We start from the raw sequence: 23,497 nt of genomic DNA, 5'->3' as shown, positions 1-23,497 counted from the left end.
CTGGCCCCGCATTTTCAGCCGGAGATCTTGGGGGTCGAGGAGCCCGTGCCAGGCCGCTTGCTGCACGTAACGGTTCGCCTGGGGGACGTGCCGCTCCATCTCGTGAACGTGTACGCCCCTCAGCCCGGCCCGCAGCAAGCGCGCTTCTTCGAAGAAGTGTCCGCTCTTCTTGGCTCTGTCGACGTCGGCGACTGCATTGTCCTCGGGGGGGGATTTTAACTGCACCCTCGAGGCAAGGGACCGCTCCGGTGCCCCGCAGAGCATGATGGCGATCGAGAAGTTGAGGGACCTGGTCGGGTCCCTCGACTTGGTGGATGTCTGGCGAAATCTCCACCCCGACTCCAGCGCCTTTACTTGGGTGAGGCCTGAAGTAGGATGGTCCAGAATCGACCGCCTTTACGTGTCTCGGGCGTACGTTTCCTGCGTCCCGGCGGCCTCCATGCGGCCGGTGCCGTGTTCGGACCACCACCTGGTGTGGGCGGAGCTCGCTTCGCTCCGCGCGAGGACGGGGTCCGCGTACTGGCACTTTAACAACCAGCTGCTGGAGGACGTGCGGTTCCAGGACTCGTTCCGTCGTTTCTGGGCCGACTGGAGAAGGAAGCAGGGGGGCTTCCCCTCCTTGAGGCTATGGTGGGACGTGGGCAAGGCTCACGTCCGCGTCTTCTGTCAAGAGTACGCGAGGGGGTCGACCAAGAGGCGGGCGGCCAGGGTCGGGCGCCTAGAAAAAGAGGTGCTCGACCTGGAGTCCTGTCTCGGTCAAGTCGTCCAGGACCCGGCCCTGCGGACGGTGTACGAAGCGAAGAAGGCCGCGCTGAAGGACCTTCAGCTCGTTGGGTCCCGAGGCGCGTTTGTGAGGTCGCGGATCCGGTTCCTGCGGGATCTGGACCACGGCTCCCCCTTCTTCTACTCGCTGGAAAAAAGACAGAGTGTCCGTAAGCAGCTTTTGACGCTGCTGGCCGACGACGGCTCTCTCGTCTCGGATCCGGAGGGCGTCAACAACAGGGCCCGTGAATATTACGGGGCTCTGTTCTCTCCGGAGCCATCCAGCGAGGAAGCGCGTAGAGTTTTGTGGGAGGACCTGCTGAAGGTCGGCCCGGAGGGCGCCGAAAATCTGGAAGCTCCGCTAAGCCTAGCGGAGCTGACCGGCGCCCTCGACCGGCTCTCGAGGGGAAAAGCCCCGGGGCTGGACGGGCTGACCGTGGAGTTCCACAGGGCGTTCTGGGACGTCCTGGGGGGCGACTACGCGCGGGTCCTGGGGGAAAGTCTGACGACCGGGGAGATGCCCCTCTCTTGGCGCAGGGCAGTCATCGTCCTGCTGCCTAAGAAGGGCGATCTCCGCCTCCTTAAGAACTGGCGCCCGGTCTCCCTCCTCAGCACGGACTACAAAATCTTCGCCAGGGTGATGTCTGCTCGCCTTGGCGATGTGCTGGACCACATGATCCACCCCGACCAGTCCTACACGGTCCCGGGCCGGACAATCCACGATAACATCCATCTGGTCCAGGACCTCATCCATCATTCCCAGGAGGCTGGTCTGTCGGTCGCCTTCCTATCTCTCGACCAAGAGAAGGCGTTCGACAGGGTGGATCACGACTATCTGTTCGGAACTCTGCGCGCTTTCGGGTTCCGGTCGCATTTCGTCACCCGGATCCAACTTTTGTACGCCGCGGCGGAGTGTCTGATAAAGGTTAACGGGTCCTTGACGGCGGCCCTTCGCTTTGGGAGAGGGGTGCGCCAGGGATGCCCCATGTCCGGCCAGTTATATACCATCTGCGTGGAGCCTTTCCTGTGCCTCCTGCGGACGAGGTTGACGGGACTGGCTCTGCAAGGGCCGGGCGTGGAGGTCGTCCTCTCGGCTTACGCCGATGACGTGCTCCTCGCGGTAGAGGATCCCGCTGATCTGCGGAGGATGCGTGAGTGCCAGGAGATTTACTCGGCCGCATCCTCTGCCAGGATCAACTGGGAGAAATGTTCCGGACTCCACTGGGTCAGTGGTGGGTGGACTCCCTGCCGGAGGAGCTCAGGCCTTTTGCCTGGAGCACGACCCATCTCCTCTATCTGGGAGTCTACCTTAGCCCCGATGAGGAAGCCTGGCCGGCGAACTGGCAAGAGCTGGAGGCCAAGGTCGCCGCTCGCCTAGGGCGCTGGACAGGACTGCTCCGAGTGCTGTCCTACAGGGGTCGAGCGCGAGTCATAAACCAGCTGGTGGCCGCCATGCTGTGGTACCGGCTGGTCACTTTGACCCCTCCCCCTGCGTTTGTCACCAAGATACAGAAGAAGCTGGTGGACTTCTTCGAGAACAACAGGAAGCACTGGGTCTCTGCCGCGGTCTTGAGGCTCCCGCTTGGGGAGGGCGGTCAGTCGTTGGTGTGCGTCAGCACCCAGCTCGCGACTTTCCGTCTTCAGACCCTGCAGAGATACCTTTACGTCGACCCCCTCCTAGGTGGCGTGCTCTGGCGACGTATTTCTTCCGCCAGCAGCATGGCCTCAACTACGACACGCAGCTCCTGTTTGTGAGCATGGGGGGCGTCAGGACCGCCTTCCAGGAGCTGCCTGTCTTTTACAAGGAACTCACCAGGGTCTGGAACAAAGTCTCCATCAAGCGCAGCTCTCCACCGGCTGGAGTGGCGGCTGTCCTGCACGAGCCGCTGCTCGGGAATCCGTACCTCCACGACCGAGGTTTTAGGTGGCAATCGAACGAGAGGGCTGTGGCTGGTGAGGTGACTAGGGTCAGGGACCTGCTCGATGGCGGAGAAACGGGCTGGATGGCGCCAGACACGCTGGCGCGGCGCCTAAATACGGCCGACGTCCGCCGCGCGGCCAATGCCATCGAGTCGCTAAAAACAGCTCTGGGCCCTGACTCCGTTAGGTGCGTCGAGGAGGCTCAAGCACGTGGGGAGATCCCGTCCGAACTGACCCCCGTCCGGACGGAATTCCTCATCGGCGCCAAACCCCGAAACCTCCCTTGGGAGCCTGCGCCTCACAACTTGAGCCGCCTCGGGGAAATCCCCTCCGTGCCTTTCAGTTCCGCGCGGAGGGGTTTCATGTACGGGCTGCTCCTGCACACCCTCAATTTTGCCATCCTCACCTGCCGTCCGGACACGCCATGGCGTACCATCTTGCCGTCCGGAGGAGGCGGGGATCCCCGATGGAGGGCACTCTACGTGGGAGTCCTCCCACTATTCATCGGGGACTTGGCCTGGAGGGTGGTGCACGGAGCAGTCCCGTGGAATAAATTTTTAAGCCGGTTCACGGGCTCCCAGGCCGCCTGCAATTTCTGCGGTCTGGAAGAGTCCATGTTCCATGTTTTTATCGAATGCACAAGGTTGCAGCCCCTGTTTTATTATTTAAAGGGGGTGCTCCTGAAATTCTGGCTGCACTTCAGTCCCACACTCCTGATCTTTGGGCACCCTGTGTGGAAGGGAGCGGGCAGGTCTGAGGGCCTCCTCGTAGGACTGCTCCTGGACACGGCCAAGGGTGCCATCAGCCGGTCCAGGCAGCGGGCGGTCGAGGGGGTCGTTCAGCCTGACTGCCTGCCTCTCTTCCACGCGTACATCCGGGCCAGGGTGTCCTTGGAGATGGAGCACGCGGTGTCCACCGGTACGCTCGTGGCCTTCCGCGAGAGGTGGGCACCGGAGGGACTGGAGTGCATCATCACGCCCGGCAACCAAATTTTAATTTGATTTTATGTTTTAAAGTTTAATTTGTTTTAATTGCCGGTGTTTTTAGTGTCCCCCTCCCCTTTTATAGGGGGCACTTGGGGAAAAAATATGATTTTAGTGCCCAAAAAAAAAAACTTTAAAAAAAACACAAAAAGAAATATTTAAAAAAGGGAAAAAAAGAGCCTTGTAAATGTTTGGTGCGTCCCCCAGATCGGGGGGCCACGATTTAATGTTTTCGTTTCCTCCCAAGAGTTCTGTGGATAAGGTCCCTTTGTTTATCTACACTATTAAGGGGTCTACCGCTTAATGTGTATACCCTTTCCTTATTAGCCCTCCCAAAGTGCATCACCTCACACTTCTCTGAATTAAATTCCATTTGCTACTGCTCTGCCCACCTGACCAGTCGATTAATATCCTCCTGCAGCCCATGACTTTCCTCTTCATTATCAACCACACAGGCTATTTTGGTGTTGTCTTCAAACTTCTTAATCATACTCCCTATATTCAAATCTAAATCGTTAATATATACCACAAAAAGCAAGGGACCCAGTACTTAGCCCTGCGGAACCCCACTGGAAACATCCTTCCAGTCACAAAAACATTCATCAATCATTATCCTTTGTTTCCTACCTTCAAGCCAATTTTGGATTCAACTTGCCACTTTGCCCTGTATCCCATGGGTTTTAACCTTCATGACCAGTCTACCATGTGAGACCTTATCAAAAGGCTTGCTAAACTCCATATATACTACATCATACGCACTACTTCACCGACCCTCTTGGTTACCTCCTCAAGAAATTTGATCAGGTTAGTCAAACACGATCTTCCCTTAACAAATCAGTGCTGAATGTCCCTAATTAATCCTTGCCTTTCCAAATGCAGATTTATCCTGTCTTTCAGGATTTTTTCCAATAATTTTCCCACTACTGAAGTTAGGCTGACAAGCCTGTAATTACTCGGCCTATCCCTTTCTCCCTTCTTAAACAAGGGTACTACATGAGCAGTCCTCCAATCCTCCGGCACCATGCCCAGATCCAAAGAGGACTGGAAAATGATGGTCAAGGCCTCTGCTATTTCCTCTTTTACTTCGCTCAACAGCCTGGGATGCATTTCATCTGGGCCTGTGGACTTATCTACTTTCAAAGCTGCTAAACCCCTTAATACTTCCTCTTTCACTATATTTATTTCATCCAGAATATCACACTCCTCCTTGATAGCAGTATCTGCATTGCCCCTTTCCTTTGTGAAAACAGATGCAAAGTATTCGTTAAGAACCCTACCAACATCTTCCGCCTCCACGCAAAGATTACCCTCATGGTCTCTTATAGGCCCTACCCTTTATTTAGTTACCCTCTTACTCTTAATATATTTATAGACAATCTTAGGGTTTTCCTTAATTTTACTGGTCAAGAATTTCTTGTGCTCTCTCTTAGCATTCCTAATATCCTTTTTAATTTTGCCTCTTAACTTTCTATATCCCTCTAAAGATTCTAAAGTATTTAGCTGTTGGTATATGATATAAGCGTCCCTTTTTTTCTTAATCCTCCCCTGTAAGTCCCTACAATAATTTTTCCTATCCTTTTTCTTTAAGGATTTCTTGAAGGATTTATTTTTCCGGATCTCCTCCTTGAATGCCTCCCACTGTTCCGACAATGATTTACCCATAAGTAGCTGTTTCCAGTCCACCATGGCCAAATCACCCCTTAACTTAGCAAAATTAGCTTTTCCCCAATTCGGAACTTTTATTCCAGGCCTATTCTTGTCCTTATCCATAACCAACTTGAATCTGACTGAATTATGGTCACTGGCACCCAAGTGCTCCCCCACTAATACCCCTTCAACCTGCCCAGCTTCATTCCCCTAAATCCAAGACCACCCCCTCTCATGTTGGGCTTGCTACATACTGACTAAAAAAGTTCTCTTGAATGCATTTCAAGAATTCCGCATCCTCTATAGCCTTCACACTAAATTTGTCCCAATCAATGTTTGGATAATTAAAATCCCCGACTATTACTACCCTATGGTTTTTAGACTGCACAGCAATTTGCCGACATATTTGCTCTTCTATCTCCCTCCCACTAATTGGGGGTCTATAATACAGCCCAGCAGTGTGATCATACCTGTTTTATTTTTCAATTTGACACATATGGCCTCATTTGATGATTCCTCTAACATATCATCCCTCCTCACTGCTGTAATAGTTTCTTGAATCAGTACCGCAACCCCTCTCGCTTTTTTACCCCCCACCTCTCTATCTTGTCTAAAAATCCTGTAGCCAGGAATATTGATCTACCAAACCTGCCCCTCTTTCAGCCATGTTTCTGTAATAGCTATAATGTCATACTCCCAAGTGTCTACCTGTGCTCTTAGCTCATCCGCCTTATTCGCTATACTCCTTGCATTAAAGTATATACCATTCAGCACAGGAAGACCTCCTTGCTTACTGCATACTAAGCCCTGTTCCCTCTGTCTTACAGATTCGCTTTCTAGATTCTTGCTATGCAATTTCTGCTTTACTTCCTTCCCTTTTGAATTTGTTCTCAGGTTCCCATCCCCCTGCCAAGCTAGTTTAAACTCTCCCCAACAGCACTAGCAAAACTCCCCACGAGGATATTGGTCCCGGCGCTGTTGAGTTGCAACCCGTCCAGTTTGTACAGGTCCCATCTCCCCCAGAAACGGTCCCAATGCCTCAAGAATTTAAAGCCCTCCCTCCTACACCAACTTTCCAGCCACATGTTCATCCTCTCTATCCCTCTATTCTTAAACTCATTAGCACGTGGCACCGGTAGTAACCCGGAGATTACTACCTTTGAGGTCCTACCCTTTCATTTTCTTCCTAGCTCCCTGAATTCTTCCTGCAGGACCTCATCCCTCATTTTACCGATGTCATTGGTCCCGATATGGACCACAACCTCTAGCTGTTTACTCTCCACCCCGTGACGATGTTCTGCATCCGCTCTGTGACATCCTTGACCCTGCCAATAGGGAGGTACAAAACCATTCGGGAGTCATGTCTACGGCCGCAGAAACGCCTGTCTGTAAACAGAAACTGCTGAAAATACTTGGCAAGTCATTTTACATGATTGCACAAAGTCAGAATTACCTCCAAGGTCTTTAACATGGGGACTGAATTCCATTTGTGTTCCCTGCTCCAATTATCAACTGCACTCTAACTCTGCTCCACCTGAAGGCAATGTTTGAGCCAGGCTCCTCATGTGTAACACCACTGACAATCTGACTAGTTGGGTTCCCAATAGATTGTAAGGATTATGCTCTACATAAGTTACCTCATCCACCACCTTCAACACTCACTCCCTCCACCACCGGCGCACTGCAGCAACTCGCCAAGGCTTCTTCGGCAGCACCTCCCAAACCCGCGACCTCTACCACCTAGAAGGACGTGGGCAGCAGGTGCATGGGAACACCACCACCTCCACGTTCCTCTCCAAGTCACACACTATCCTGACTTGGAAGTATATCGGCTGTTCCTTCATCGTCGCTGGGTCAAAATCCTGGAAATCCCTCACCTAACAGCACTGTGGGAGCACCTTCACCGCACGGACTGCAACGGCTCACCATCACCTTCTCGAGGGCAATTAGGGATGTGCAATAAATGCCGGCCTTGCCAGCCACGCCCACATCCCGTGAACGAATAAAAAAAGTTTTCAAACTTCTCTATTTGGGAGACCCCAGAAATATTGGCACACTCCCCCTCAAGATTAAACAGCTGTCACACCTTTGAGTGAAACTTAAAGTTTCCTCTTTGTGTGACTGGTTGCTCCATTGCAATGCAAATATAAGTGGAAATAACACTTTTTTCCCACAGCATTGCTCAAACTCCTCCACTAATAAATTATTGCCATGTCATTCCTTAGAAACACGTGATTTGTATGTGTGTGTGTGTGTGAGTTGCACGTCTTCCAGTTGAACTTCAATATATTTTAGAGAACTATCTGGTTTAGCTATGACACTTTTATGCTAACTTGGGGTGGGAGGTGGGAAAGCTAAGGCAGTGCAACTTTTTAAATACATTTACGGTGCTAAATGTGCATTGCATAAATTAACTTTACTTGCAATCAAACGGATGCAAATTTAGGATTTTTGTTGAGGAGAAAAAAAATGCACTCTTAAAAAAAATGGGTGAGCTGTGTCAGGCAGAGTTGCTCCTCCGAAACTGGCACTGGGATCTGCTCACGTCCTCAGCTCAGAGTTCTCTTGTAATCTCGCGTTAGTGATTCGCCATCCACCCTCCCTGCAATTGACAAGCGAGTGTATGCAAAGCAAATCCAGGATTTTCATTTCAACATGGCTACTACCGCAACGTGTACCAGGTTTAGCGATGAGTACCAGCTGTACGAAGAGCTTGGGAAGTACGATATCTTTGCCATTTGCCTGCCTCTCTTCCTTTCTCTGCAAGCGATTGTCCCAGTCCATTTGCTGTCTGCCTTCTCCCACCCCACACCCTCTCCTTGTTCTTGATTCCCTCTGCCAACCCCTTGTGTGTGTGTGTGTGTGTTTTTGCATTTAAAGAAATCCCTGTTTTTGTCTCTTTCCCCCCGCTCTCTCTCTCTTTCCTAGGGGTGCATTTTCGGTCGTTCGCAGATGCGTGAAATTGTCTACGGGGCAGGAATATGCGGCGAAAATTATTAACACCAAGAAGCTCTCCGCCAGAGGTGAGTGAACCTAGTGGACAAGGAGGGGAGGGGAAATGGTGAGGGTTGGGGCTTCTGTGGAACATCTTCCCACACACATACAGGGGAGTGCAGAGCTTTGCTGGGGGTGCAAACAATGAGTTTAGCGCAGCCTTACAAGGTGGAAGAGCTGTCCCCCAAAAATCTCTCTCTCTTTCCACCCACCCGTCCTCAGTCCTTGTTCCCTTCAGTTTCAGCAATGCTGTGCACTTGACCGGGACAGGAGCCAGCATTACGAGATGTGGCACATTTTGTATCTATCCATGAGATACATTTTTTTGCTTATACTATCTTGATTTGAGGGCGAATTCGCGTTCACTCGCTGTCTGTGCCTTTCCTGAGCGGTGCACAATGGCATAAATTAAAGGGAGTTACAGGTTTAACAAAAACATATGACCAGTCTGGTGTGGCTAGGATGAGTTGCTACAGAATCTTTACTTACCCAGTGCCTTTTAGGCGTTGTAAAACTTTATATAGGAAAGGGCTGTCTGTACATAAAGCTTCCTGCTGTGTGTTTTTTAATGTGTTAAGACTGGATTTCTCTTTCTATGCAACTAAATTGCTGCAATAATGGACCTGGAGTAGAATAAGTGCAGCAAGATTCTCCGCACCAGCCCGTGTGTGTGTGTGTCCAGTCAGAGCGCAGAGGCTCAGGGGGTGAGGTTAAACGCATGTTAGCACAGAACCGCGCAGTATTGTAGTGTTATATGCATATTTTAAAATTTGTACCACGGTCCTTCCACCAAGCCCCCTCTGACGGTGCAAGTATCGGAGTCCAAGCGAGAGACGGCACTAACAAAAACCCTTTAAATAATTTACACCGGGATCAGGAATTAATTGTGACCGGAACTGCTCGATATTTACTGCAAGGTGGACTAGTTAGCAGATACACCCGCACCCCAAAGTTTAAATTTACACCCGCGGTATCAAACAAATAAATCCTTTTTTAAAAAAATATATATATTTTGCAACATTATCTTATGTTAAAAACCCCACCGAGCCTGTGCTGTTGTACATGAAGCAGCAGGAAGCACTTGATGCAAACTGATGTCCTGTAGCGACTGCGCGCTCTCATTTCCCAATACACTGTGTGTGTGTAATTTGACATATTCCAAAGCAGCCCAGGCTATTGAAAGTTTAACCCATTGCACAAAGTGTTAACTGTATTGTTGTTGTTGTAGTGCTGTAAGCAGGTTAATACATAGATTGCATTTCTTGAAGCAATATTTTCCTAAATTGAAATATTGCCTCCCCCCCCGCCCCCCAAGTTCTTGTGGTTGTATTGATGTAAGCAGGTTAATAAATAGATTGCATTTCTTAAAAGCATCATTCTCCTAAAGTGCAACAATGCTTTTTTTTAAAAAAGTGCATTATGTTGAGTGATTAAAAACCATGACCATTTGGCATTGTTTAGTCGCAGAAACTGAATTGTTGACGAAATTGAGATGAAACATTTGAAAGGTGCTCAGCAAAAGGGGAGAGAGAGATTGTCCTTTTTTAAATGAGTGTAATAAAGACTGCACTGTGGGTTGCTTGTTCTCCCGACCCACTTTGTTTTTATGTGGGGGGTTACAAGGTGGTCACACTAAGCCCCGAGGGTAAGGGGGAGGTCAGCATCTGACTGGGGCGGGGGTGGTAGGTCACTCCAGCCGCAATGCAGGTGCAGGAGCAGGGAATAATTCGGATTGTATATCCCTGTACCTGCAAAAAGTGAGGGAGAGCGCTTAGCAAACCCATCATCATAGTACCCCCTTTATTGTTGCAGTGTTTTTTTTTGCAGAATAATAAATTAAAAGATGTGCAGCATGTGTCTCCCCCTCTCTCTGCCCAGGAGATGAATCACGCTGTCCATATCTAAACCACGCACTGGCTGCGACACAGCCCTGGCTATTTTTAGCCTTTCCTCTCTTGCTATTTTATTCAGCATTGCCATAAGTTGTAAATGTCACGCAGGATTCCGAATATCTATTGGGCGCCACGTTTGCACTGTCAAGCCATTGTTTTTGTTTAGGAAAAAAAAAAGAAATTAAGTAGATTGCAACTCTCTTTTGCAATAAAGTGTCTTCCTCCTCCCTCCCCTTCTGCACATCCTATGCTAATGTTAAATGTGTACACTGTATACTCTTGAATGACAACAGTTCAATGCTGCAGGCACTGACAGGAGAGGCTGCCGTTGACCGACTTCCTGACGTTTTGCAGATTTTGCAAGTGGGCTTTTATTTTTCAGACCATGGGGTCATTTCCAAAGCCAGCGCTAGGAGACGCTGCGATAACTCTCCTTGCTTCACAAACAGCTTTATAAGGGCACTGCTGTGAAGCCTGTCCGAGCAGATGCATAGCACCGTTCTGTCAGAATGAACCACTCCTCTTGTGCTGTTAGTCTTTGTTTAAAAAAAAATTATCAAGGCAACAGCTGGAAATAAGCGCTCCACCTTTTTCAAGTCTACAATGCCAGTTCAGGGTAAAAAGTGTAAATTTGCATTCCAAACGTCCAATACCTTTTTAAAATTGTCCAAATGATTTAAAATTCCCCCCATATTATCCAAATGACTTTATTTTTCTCTGATATCTTCTCTCTTTCCCCCCCATCTCCCCCAGCAGTGTTGTGTTCTGTAACCAATGTTGACACATGACTTGTTAGCCAGGGCAGCCCAGGGTCCCTATATGTCCAGTTTTGCCCACTTTTCACGACTGCATTTGAGACGGCCTGGCTTGAGATTGGGAGTTCAGTGTACGGAAACTAGTATGTCCTTACTATACAGTATAAATGCACATGAGGTCCATACTTGAGAGAAGGTCACTCTGTGACCAGTTATCTTTATTACCAAGACCTCAAGTGATGAAGGTGGGTGGAGCTTCCCCTTTTATACCTGAAAGTCCAGGTTAGGAGTGTCTCCCACAAGTTCGCCCCTTGTGGTCAATGTTCTCAAGGTGTACAACTTAGGTCAGTTTATACATGGGTTACAATGATAGTTGAATACATGACATCACCTCTTTCCCCCCCCGACCAGGCAAAGTCTTATTGGGATCACAGGTTAAGTCTCTCTGGTGGTTTGCGCTCCCTTGTAAAGCGCCTGAGTTGGGGCTCTGGTTGTTGGGCGCTGGCCTGAATGTCTGCTGTTTGCGGTGCCTTAGGCCAGTCTGGGCTGCCCACAGTGACTGGGCTCTCCTCCACTTGGTTCCGGTGTTCGGTACCTGTGGTGGAGTAAACTCTACATCGTGTTCTTCCTCTGCTTCTTCTATGGGGTTGCTGAACCTCCTTTTAGTTTGATCCACGTGTTTGCAGCAGATTTGTCCATTGGTAAGTTTAACTACCAAAACCCTATTCCCCTCTTTGGCAGTCACAGTGCCTGCAAGCCATTTGGGCCCTGCAGCGTAATTAAGGACAAAAACAGGGTCATTGACATCAATACATCGCGCCCTCGCATTCCTGTCGTGGTAGTCACATTGTGACTGACGCCTGCTCTCAACGATTTCTTTCATAGTAGGGTGTATAAGGGATAACCTGGTTTTGAGCATCCTTTTCATTAGCAGCTCTGCGGGTGGAACCCCTGTGAGCGAGTGTGGTTGGGATCTATTGGCCAACAGGAGGCCAGATAAGCGGCTTTGTAGGGAACCCCCTTGGATTCTGAGCATCCCCTATTTGAATATCTGCACTGCTCGTTCCGCCTGGCCATTTGAGGCCGGCTTGAACGGTGTTGTTCTGACATGGTTGATTTCATTACCTGCCATGAAGTCCTGGAATTCAGTGCTTGTGAAACACGGGTCATTGTCGCTGACCAAGACATCCTGTAGACCATGGGCGGTGAACATTGCCCGTAGACTTTCTACCGTGGCAGAGGATGTGCTCGAATTTAAAATGGCACACTCAATCCATTTGGAGTAGGCTACGACAATCAAAAACATTTTTCCCATGGAAGGACCTGCGTAGTCCACATGGATGCGTGACCAAGGCTTGGCGGGCCAGGACCAGGGGCTAAGGGGAGGCTTCCCTGGGTGCGTTGCCCAGCTGGGCACATGTGTTGCACCTGCATCTATCCCTGGCCACCAAATGTGTGACCTGGCAATTGCCTTCATCATGACAATGCCCGGGTGCTCATTGTGAAGTTCTCGGATGAACGCCTCTCTGCCCATCTGGGGCATGACTACTCGGTTTCCCCACAGTAGGCAATCGGCCTCAATCGAGAGTTCATCCTTGCGCCTGTGAAACGGTTTAAATTCCTCAGGGCATGTCCCGTACGTGGCTGCCCAGTCCCTATTCAGGACATATTTCTTGACTAAAGACAATAGCGGGTCTTTATTTGTCCAGACTTTAATTTGATGGGCTGTCATAGGTGAGCCTTCGCTTTCGAAAGCTTCAACAGCCATGACCATCTCAGCATCATGCTCAGTTGCCCCTCGGTGGTGGCTAGTGGGAGCCTGCTGAGTGCATCGGCGCAGTTTTCAGTGCCCGGTCTGTGCCGAATTGTATAGTCATAGGCAGCTAACGTAAGTGCCCACCTCTGTATGCGGGCATTTATGGCCTTGTTGTCGGCCAAAAAGGACGTTAGTGGTTTGTGATCTGTCTGCAGCTCAAATTTCCTGCCAAACAGGTACTTGTGCATTTTTTTTTTACAGCATACACACATGCTAGTGCTTCCTTTTCTACCATCCCGCAGCTCCTTTCTGCCTGGGTCAGACTTCTGGAGGCATAAGCTACCGGCTGTAACTGACCATTGGCATTCACGCTGCAACACTCATCCGACCCCATAAGACGACGCATTGCATGTTAACACTAGTTTCTTACACAGGCCATATAACGTTAACAGATTGTTAGAGCATGCAATTTTTTATGCTCCATCAAAAGCCCTTTCCTGGCTGTCCCCCCAGACCCATTCGCGACCTTTGCGTAGCAGCATGTGTAGCGGCTCTAACAGCGTGCTCAATTTGGGAAGAAAGTTACCAAAATAGTTCAGGAGCCCCAGGAACGAACGCAGTTCAGTCGTGTTGCGGGGTCTGGGTGCTCTCTGGATCACTTCCGTTTTGGACGCAGTAGGTCTGATCCCGTCTGCTGCTACCCTCCTCCCCAGGAATTCTACCTCTGGAGCTAAGAAAATGCACTTCGCCTTTTTTAGTCGCAGCCTTACCCGGTCCAGTCTGCGTAGCACCTCCTCCAGGTTGTGGAGGCGTTCTTCAGTATCGCGACCTGTGATGAGGATGCCGTCTTGAAAAACCACCGTCCTTGGAATCGACTTGAGGAGGCTTTCCATATTTCGCTGAAAGATTGCGGCGGCCGAACGAATCCCGAACGGACATCTGTTATACTCAAACAACCCCTTGTGTGCCGTGATGGTGGTCAGCTTCTTCGACTCACTCGCCAGCTCCTGTTTCATGTAAGCTGAGGTCAGGTCCAATTTTGAAAAAGTTTGCCACCGGATAGCGTCGCAAAGAGGTCCTCCGCTCTCGGTAGCGGGTACTGGTCTTGGAGTGACATCCGATTGATGGTGGCCTTGTAATCACCACATATCCTGACCGACCCATCCGCCTTGAGCACCGGCACGATCGCGCTTGCCCAGTCACTGAATTGGACTGGCAAGATGATGCCTTCCCTCAGCAGGCGGTCCAATTCGCCTTCTATCTTTTCCTGCATCATGCACGGCACTGCTCTGACCTTGTGATGTACTGGCCTGGCGTCCGGGTTTATGTGGATCACTACCTTGGCCCCCATGAAAGTGCTAATGCCAGGTTGAAATAATGAGTCAAATTTGTCCAGCAACTGTGAGCATGATACTCGCCCCACAGAAGAAATTGCATTGACATCGCCCCATTTCCAGTTCATGACAGCAAGCCAACTCCTCCCCAGTAGTGCGGAACCGTCCCCTGGGACAATCCAGAGTGGCAACCTGTTCTCCGAATCTTTGTGGGTCACGACTACCATGGCGCTGCCTAGCACCGGAATGATCTCCTTTTGTATATGTCCGTAGCTGTGCGTCAATCGACAATAATTTTGGCCTCCTGGCCTTGGTCACCCACAACCTTTCGAACTGTTTGATACTCATCAGGGACTAGCTGGCCTCCGTGTCTAGCTCCATTAATACTGGGATGCCATTGAGGAGCACTTTCATTATTATCGGTAGCGTCCTGGTGTATGAACTGTATATGTGCTCCACATGAACTCGCTGAACTTCAGCTTCCAGCGATTTCCCCCAGTATTCATTTGGACTCGTAGGGTTTACATCGGGTTAGTCCTCCTCGTACATCAACCTGGCTGCAGGCTTCCTGCACATACGCGCCAAGTGACCGCTGATGTTGCAGTTTCTGCAGGTATATTGCTGATACCTGCAAGCTCTGGCTGGGTGTTTGCCTCCACACCTCCAGCATGAGCTGAAGGCCCCATTGTTGGAAACAAAAGGTCCATTACCAGTCGATCGTCTCTGACTGTCTCTGTGACTGTCCATAAGCGCACCATTAACAGGTGTTGATGGCCCCATTACTACCCGCATTGTCCATTGCGATGGCATGAATCGCCGTTCAGCTAGCTATTGTCTCTGTTGAATTCCCCCTTTGGGTTCGACTACATGCTGGGGCATATCCGATTGCCCTTGTCTGCCTAGAGAACTGTGTGCCATGTTAACAATGTTGACTCCCTGGTCATTTGCCGCATTTGAGCCAAGATTTTTGTCATACATCATTCTGGTCTCTTCCTCTCCTGAGAGAAATGTCTGGGCTATCAGAACCGGTGCTTCCAAGGTCAAGTCTTTGGTCTCAATCAGTTTCCTGAAAACCCCAGCGTGCCTGATGCCCTTAATTTAAAAAAAAGTCTCGCAGCATCTCCACTCTGCGTGCATCTGGGAACTTACATCGGCTCGCCAGTCACCGGCTGCCACAAAACCTGGAACGCTTTGCCCTTCTCGCCGCCGGTGCGTGTAAAACCGGTGTCTCGCCATGTGCATGCTGCTCGTCGGTTTAAAGTGTTCCCCGATCAACTTACTGAGCTCTTCGAACGTCTTGTCCACCAGCTTCTCTGGCGCGAGAAGGTCCTTCATCAGGGAGTACGTCCTGGATCCACAAACCGTCAGGAGATGAGCCCTGCGTTTTCGGCCGAATCCTGTCCCAACCATTCCTTCGTGACAAAACTTTGCTGTAGTCTCAATAAAGTCGTCCCAATCATCACCAACACAGTACCTCTCTTCTGTGCTGCTAGTGGCCATGCTCGTGTGGTTTAAATCCCAGTTTCTCGTCGCCAATAATATTTCCTGCAATACAGTATAAATGCACACGAGGCCCATACTTGAGAGAAGGTCACTCTGTGACCAGTTACCTTTATTACCAAGACCTCGAGTGATGAAGGTGGGTGGAACTTCTCCTTTGAGACCTGAAAGTCCAGGTTCGGAGTGTCTCCCACAAGTTCGCCCCTTGTGGTCAATGTTCTCAAGGTGTACAACTTAGGTCAGCTTATACATGGGTTACAATGATAGTTGAATACATGACAGAAATCTTCATCTCACGCTTCATGGTTCAGTGCATCAGTGCACAAGCACATCGTGCTACCAGCCTGTCAATACATACTGCTGCATGGTTATATTTATTCTCTTTCTCTCTCCTGGGTACAGTGTGACTCCATGCAATCTGTTCAGTCCGGTGGGACTGGCTGTGGCTGACGACTTGGCCATGGCATCGCTCCTCGTTGCTCTGTTGGGTAACCAAAGACATTATTTGCATAAATCTAGGGCTACGGTAACATAGCGGTTATGTTTTAATTTTGATCTGCAGACGTGAGTTCAAATCCCACCACAGCAGCTGGGGAATTTAAAATCAGTTCTTTTTAAGTTTAGTTACTTAACTAAATCTGGAATAAAAAGCTAGTGTCAGTAATGGTGACCATGAAACTACCGGATTGTCGAAAAATCCATCTGGTTCACTAAAGATCTTCGGGGAGGGAAATCTGCCGCCCTTACCCGGTCTGGCCTATATGTGACTCCAGACCCACAACTCTTAACTGCCCTCTGAAATGGCCCAGCGAGCCGCTCAGTTGTACAAGGCGGCTCACCACCACCTTCTCGAGGGTAGTTGGGGGTGGGCAATAAATGCTGGCCTTGCCAGTGAAACCCACTTTCCTGGGGGTCAATTCAAAATTTCAAAACCGCTCGATAGATTTTTGTTCGACGAGGGCATTGAGGGTTATAGAACCAAGGTGGGTAGATGGAGTTAAGATGGTCTAATTGAATGGCGCAGGAGGCTCGAGGGGTTGAATGGTCTCTTCCTTTTCCTATGTTCTGAAACCCAGAGCATGGATCAAAGCTACAGCCTTCCTTGTCTGTACAGCTCTGTATCACACCATCTACCCGCTGGGCTGAAAGGACACTGCCTTCTGTTTAAAGGAGCATCTGCAGTTATTCAATATCTTTACAACCATTGATAAGTTGCATCATTAAACATATTGCATCCGCCAAACAACTTGATTTAAAAAAAAAGACATGCATTTGTTACCTCTCTGAGAAAGCTGTTGTTTTGGCTCATGGAGTGTTGCTATTGTCGGCCGAGACTTTCTTCCAGCGCCAAGCCATTTATTGAGACTGTGCAGGAATCTTGCAGTTTCTGTGTAATGAGTTTACATAGTTGGGATTCAATGTGGTGCATTTAAAATCTCTCAACAAAATTCTACATGTTTGACTCTGGCCATAGTTTCAATTATATCTACCTGCAAATCTAACTCTGTCAAATTCCATTTTTTAAAATATTTCCATGTTTTGCTAGTTAAATTGAATCTGAACTCCCACGAGAGGGAACTTCAAAGCAATTGAAAGACAAGCCATTGTTAACTATAAAGGAGTCTGTTGAAACCTTGGCACCCTATTACTGTGTTCTTTTGTGTGAAACATCACTTGGCAGCCATGTTGTGTACAGCAAGGAAAGACTTGCATTTATAAAGCGCCTTTCATGAACACCGGACGTCCCAAAGCGCTTTGCAGACAATGAAGTATTTTTGGCGTGTGGTCACTGTTGTAATGTGGGAAAGGCAGCAGCCAGTTTGTGCACAGCAAGCTCCCACAAACAGCCATGTGATAATGCTCAGATAATCTGTTTTTATTATGTTGAGTGAGGGATAAATGTTGGTCCAAGATCTCACATACAAAGGCAAAACACTGCAGATGTTGGACATCTGAGAAAATGCTGGAAATACTCAGCGGGTCAGGTAACGCCTGTGGAGAGATAAAGAGTTAACGTTTCAGGTCGATGACCCAGGGGTCACAGACCTGAAACGTTAACTCTCTCTCTCCCTAGATGCTGCCTGACCTGTTTAGTATTTACAGCAGTTTTCTCTTTTTCTAAGCAAAGATCACAAGATGGTTGTGGGTGGGGGAAGCTGGAATGGTCCATCCTAGCTCATCAATCCAGGAAAAATTATCTCAAACATCTACCATATCCTCCAACTCGTAGACAATGCTATGGGAGGTCCAACTTGCAAAAATTGAAGTGCAGCACTTTAAAACTTTTGGGGCTTTAAACAGAGGTATAATGAACTGTATTACAGCATTTATAATTAAAGGACATTTATTCTGCCCTGATCATCATCTTCAAGTTCTGGTTCGAAAACAATTTTTAAAAATGGGTTTGTGTTGACTGGTCTGGTGGCACAAGTAGTGGATTGCTGACCTCGCAAAGAAGGATAGACTTGCATTTATATAGCGCCTTTCATGACCACCGGACGTCTAAAAGCGCTTTGCAGCCAATTAAATACATTTTTGAAGTGTAGTCACTGTTGTAATGTGTGAAACGCGGCAGCCAATTTGCACACAGCAAGCTCCCACAAACAGCAAGGTGATAACCTGCTTTAGCGATGTTGGTTGAAGGATAAACATTCGTCCAGCACACAGGATAACTCCGCTGCTCTTCTTCGAAACAGTGCCACTGCATCTTTGACATCCGCCTGAGAGAGTAGATGGGGCCTTGGGTTAACGTCTCATCCGAAAGACGGCACTTCCGACAGTGCAGTGCTCCCTCAGCACTGCACTGGGAGTGTCAGCCTACATGTTTGCGTTCAAGACCTGGAATGGGACTAGAACCCACGACCTTCACGACTCAGAAACGAGGGTGTTGCCCACTGAGCCACTGGCAGTGCCAGTGACGGTGGCTGCTTCAAGCTGTGGTGGTGGTTGTCGATTTTAATGCGCCCCAGAGGAGAGTGAATCTTGTCTACTCTTGTTGCTGGGCGGGACACCCTGACGCATGTCTCTGGTAGTGGTGGGGGGCATTGGCACAGCCTCGATGGGACAAATGAGCTCCTTCTGTGCTGTATCACTCCATGACACAGTCAGCTCGCTCAGCTTCAATCACTGGGTCGTACCGAGAACCAACCTGAGGAGGTCCAGGATCCGGATGGTGCAAGATTGAAATACAAGAGGAACAACAACAACTTGTATTTATATAGCGCCTTTAACATAGCGAAACGTCTCGAGGCGCTTCACAGGAGTATTATGCGCTAATAATTTGACACCGAGCCGCATAAGTGGAAATTAGCACAGGTGACCTTTTGGTCAAAGAGGTAGGTTTTAAGGAGCGTCTTGAAGGAGGAAAGAGAAGTGGAGAGGTTTAGGCAGGGAGTTCCAGAGTTTGGGGCCCAGGCAACAGAAGGCACGGCCGCCAATGGTTGAGCGATTTATAATCAGGGATGCTCAAGAGAGCAGAATTAGAGCAGCGCAGATAGCTCTTTGGGGGGAGGGGGGGTTTGTGGGGCTGGGGGAAATTTCAGAACTAGGGAGGGGCGAGGCCATGGAGGGATTTGAAAGCGAGGATGAGAATTTTGAAATCGAGGCGTTGCTTAACCAGAAGCCAATGTAGGTCAGCGAGCACGGGTGATGGGTTTGCGGGACTTGGTGCGAGTTAGGACACTGGGCAGCTGGGTTTTGGATCGCCTCAAGTTTACGAATAAATAAAACCTGTCCTCCTTCATTCTTCGTTTAAAAGTTTTCAGACTTCACATCAGCAATCCTGACTAAAATTGATAAACTCCAAACTTGTTAACCTGTGTTTTTGGTCAAGGCAAATGTTTTTACAAAGCATTACACCTGAACAAGCTGCATGCTTTCATCTAAATGGTATTCTGGATAAGTCCAAGTGAGTTAATGGAACCCTTCCCCATTCCTCCCGCCCACATACCCACATTCGGCCCAGACAGGCTGCTTTGCTGTCTTTTGCCCACAGCACCTTGCCTTGTTTAATTCGCTGGAACACATTCAAGAAGATATTAACTGCCGCTCCTAATGCCACACCTCATTAATCCCACTGTGAATAGGTCAACCAGTTGTCCTACCTGTGCGCAGAACTGTGAGACTGGTGAAGCTTGATGTTTGAGGGAGATAGTCATGTTCATGTCACTGAGATCTGACTCCCGGACCTGGCCTAACAGCTTGGTGTTGTAGCTAACCAAGAGTGCTGGCTTCAATTTCTTTCCTACCCTGTTCAGAAATATAATTTCCAAATTTTTGCATCCAGCAGCTTGGTGACTTATCTGGTTGGACACGAGTTTGTTGGTCACCGAGAGAGCGCGACTGACTGAGAGAATTACGTTCTCCATGGGGCAATGTGTCCAGCTGGGGTGGGTGGGAGAGGAATCAGCATTTCTGTTGTATGTGTGGAGCAACAGATTGGCGTAGAATATTGGAGATGTGAATATGGATGGAGCTCGGTATTTGAGGGAGATAGTCACGTTAATTTATAAACTTCAAATTGTTAATCTGTGTCTTATTTTGTCAAGTAAAATATTTTTTCAGAACATAAACCTGAACAAACTGCATACTTCCATCTTCGTACAGTTTGAAAGTGCAACGGACAAGTGATTTTACAAACTGAGTAAATATCCTGCAGCTGCCCCTTACCTTCTGCTGTTTGTCTTCACGATGTGTGGGGATTGAGGCAAATCTATTCAAAACCTTCCCTTGGGAGATTAAATAGCTGAGGCAGAATCTATTATAGGGCAACATTGTATATGACCTGTGGCATGAGAAAGTGTGATGGTCAAATAGACTATTTATTTAGATTCCGTTCTTGTGTTATTTAGCCAACCGGGTCTTCCTACCACAAGTTGTAATGTAACAGTATTACAGATGCCTTACTGTCTGCTTTATTGTGCCCCATTAATGCACAAAGTCTTGCTACTGGTTGTTGTTCCTCCAATCACTGCCCTTCCTTTACTTGGCAAATTGGATGTGGCAACAAGAAGGCCTGGTGTCCCAAAACCGCTGTACTGCAGAGGAAAGGGAACGGCCCCAACAACATATTGTCGGCGCGTTTGAGATATATAAAATTATGAGGGGCCGAGATAGAGTGGATAGGAAGGGCCTATTTCCCTTAACAGAGGGGTCAACAACCAGGGAGCATAGATTTAAAGTAATTGGTAGAAGGTTTTGAGGGGAAATTTTTTCACCGAGTGTGGTGGAGATCTGGAACTCACTGCCTGAAAGGGTGCTACAGGCAGAAACCCTCGCCACATTAAAAAATTACTTGGATGTGCCCTTGAAGTGCTGTAACTTACAGGGCTACGGACCAAGGGCTGGATAGCTCTTTGTCAGCCGGCGCAGACACACTGGGCCGAAAGGGCCTCCTTCCATGCTGTAAATTTCTATGATATCTTCACAAGCCTTATATAATGGTGTCAGATAAGCCCAGTTAGCAAACCAGTATTTGTGTTGTTGCAGAGTGGTAGGAGTTTGGAAAGCATAGTGTAAATTCACCAATCTCGCACTCCCAGCCAGGAGCCGTGTTTGAAGTAAGTGTTGGGTGTTCCCTGCTGGCGTATCTAAAACGTTCAGGGCCCAATTACCTTTTGTAATAAAGTTGGTTGCACTGTTGCTCGCACTTCAGCTAATTCTTCACACTAGCAACCGTACATTATTTCAGTCAACTTCATTCCAGTGAAGAGTCGCTGGTTCAGTGAGCAATTTCATTGAAAGAAAATACAAACAGATTCTTCTCTCTGATCTCTCTATAGACAAGTGTAGTTTAATAGTGTTGATAAAAGGAACCTGTTGTTGCCCTCTCTGATCGAGGCTCACTTCAAGTGCAGACCAAATCATCATCAACAACAACAACAACGTATACTTATATAGCGCCTTTAACATAGTGAAACATCCCAAGGTGCTTCACAGGAGTGTTATAAGACAAAGCTAATCAATTTGACACCGAGCCACGTAAGATGAAATTACGGCAGATTGGTCAAAGAGGTAGGTTTTAAGGAGCGTCTTGAAGGAAGAAAGAGAGGCGGAGAGGTTTGGGGAGGGAGTTCCAGAGCTTGGGGCCCAGACAACAGAAGCCACGGCCACCAATGGTTGAGTGATTTATAATCAGGGATGCTCAAGGGCAGAATTAGAGGAGCGCAGACATCTCTAGGGGGGTTGTGGGGCTGGAGGAGATTAGAGATGGGGAGGGGTGAGGCCATGGAGGGACTTGTGAACAAGGATGCGAATTTTGAAATCGAGGTATTGCTTAACCGAGAGCCAGTCTAGGTTGGTGAGCACAGGGCATCAGTGAACTTCCTATCCTAAACTACAAGCCTGTAGCCGGCATGGTTTCTTCAGTCATCTGAGCTGTGAGTTTCTTCTTTCCTTTACAAAATGATGATGCCTGTTTTGGTTTTAAATTCCAAATCTATAATGCATTAAAAGTCTTGTGCATAGTGCGCAGTTCCCATAAGTGTCGCACTTAAACCGTCCTACGTTAATGTATCCTCGAACTCGCCGTGGTTGTTACTAGAATACAAACACTTGAAGCATTCGTATGATTCTGCTTTTAATATGCTCTTTTTTTTACTGTCACACTACACTTTAAATTATGAAGATATAATAGAAGTCTTTGTTTCTGTGCATTTAAAAAAATATATATATTTTTTTAATGTATTCATTCATGGGATGTGGGCATCGCTGGCAAGTCCAGCATTTATTGCCCATCCCTAATCGCTCTCGAGAAGGTGGTGGTGAGCTGCTTTCTCGAACCGCTGCAGTCCGTGTGGGGAAGGTGCTCCCCACAGTGCTGTTGGGGAGGGAGTTCTAGGATTGTGACCCAGTGACGATGAAGGAACGGCCGATATATTTCCGAGTCAGGATGGTGTGTGATGGGAGGGGAACGTGGAGGTGGTGGTGTTCCCATGCGCCTGTTGCCCTTGTCCTTCTAGGTGGTAGAGGTCGCGGGTTTGGGAGGTGCTGCCGAAGAAGCCTTGGCGAGTTGCTGCAGTGCATCTTGTAGATGTAATACCCTGTAGCCACAGTGCGCCGGTGGAGTAGGGAGTGGGAGTTTAAGGTGTTTGTTTAAGTTGCACAATAAGGCAATCGTAGCGAAGGTTAGTGTCAGCTGTGGGACATTTGTTAAGTTTTGTAAAATGACTTGTTTGTTGCATTTTGAGTATCAGCACAGCGTGTTTTGGGTATCAAACATCACATTGTATCCGACTTCAAATGTTATCTACCAACCGGCATGCCCCATGTAGCAACCTCCTTTAGAAATATACCAAGGGGTGTGGAAGCGTCCCCTGTTTGATGTGTGTTTAGTGTCGGACGCACTGTCTTTCAGATGAGACATTAAACCGAGAACCCGTCTGCTCTCAGGTGGATGTAAAAAATCCCATGGCACTATTTCGAAGAAAAGCAGGGGCGTTCTCCCCGCTGTCCTGACCAATATTTATCCCTCAATCCACGTAACAAAAACAGATTATCTGGTCATTATCACATTGCTGTTTGTGGGAGCTTGCTGTGCGCAAATTGGCTGCCGCGTTTCCCACATTACAACAGTGACTACACTCAAAGCACTTCATTGGCTGTAAAACGCTTTGAGAGATCCGGTGATCGTGAAAGGCGCTATATAAATGCAAGTCTTTCTTTCTAATCATATCTTTAAACATAGGTGGATGTTCTCTCAGTGCTATTTCTAGCAAAATTGTAAAACTTCAACAAAAAAAAGAACATTTTCACTGTTATATACACTGTTAGCCCACACCTAGAGCACTGTGAGCAGTTCTGGGCACCGAACTGGCCTTGGAGGGAGTGCAGCATAGGTTTACCAGAATGATACACCGACCCCAGGGGTTAAATTACAATGCGAGATTACATAAACGAGGGTATGTTCCCTGCAATTTAGAAGTTTAAGGGGTGATCTGATCAAAGTTTTCAGGAT

At 48.4% G+C, this 23,497-nt stretch overlaps 1 protein-coding gene across 6 annotated transcripts in view; it reads left to right on the top strand.

The window, feature by feature from the left end:
• Positions 1 to 7,843: 7,843 nt before the first annotated feature.
• Positions 7,844 to 23,497, top strand: part of camk2g2 (calcium/calmodulin-dependent protein kinase (CaM kinase) II gamma 2) — a 369,535-nt gene continuing 353,881 nt past the window's right edge. For 2 of the 6 annotated variants that reach the window (XM_070865617.1, XM_070865616.1), the window contains exons 1-2: positions 7,844 to 8,032; positions 8,241 to 8,335. In XM_070865617.1, coding sequence (XP_070721718.1) covers positions 7,968 to 8,032; positions 8,241 to 8,335 — 160 coding nt within the window. In that variant the 5' untranslated portion in view covers positions 7,844 to 7,967. The remainder of the gene's footprint in view (positions 8,033 to 8,240; positions 8,336 to 23,497) is intronic. The other 4 variants (XM_070865618.1, XM_070865621.1, XM_070865619.1 and 1 more) reach the window with 4 other exon arrangements.

Source organism: Pristiophorus japonicus, chromosome 22 (genome assembly GCF_044704955.1).
Source record: "Pristiophorus japonicus isolate sPriJap1 chromosome 22, sPriJap1.hap1, whole genome shotgun sequence".
Lineage (NCBI taxonomy): Eukaryota > Metazoa > Chordata > Chondrichthyes > Pristiophoridae > Pristiophorus > Pristiophorus japonicus.
This window is presented reverse-complemented; position numbering and strand designations above follow the sequence as displayed.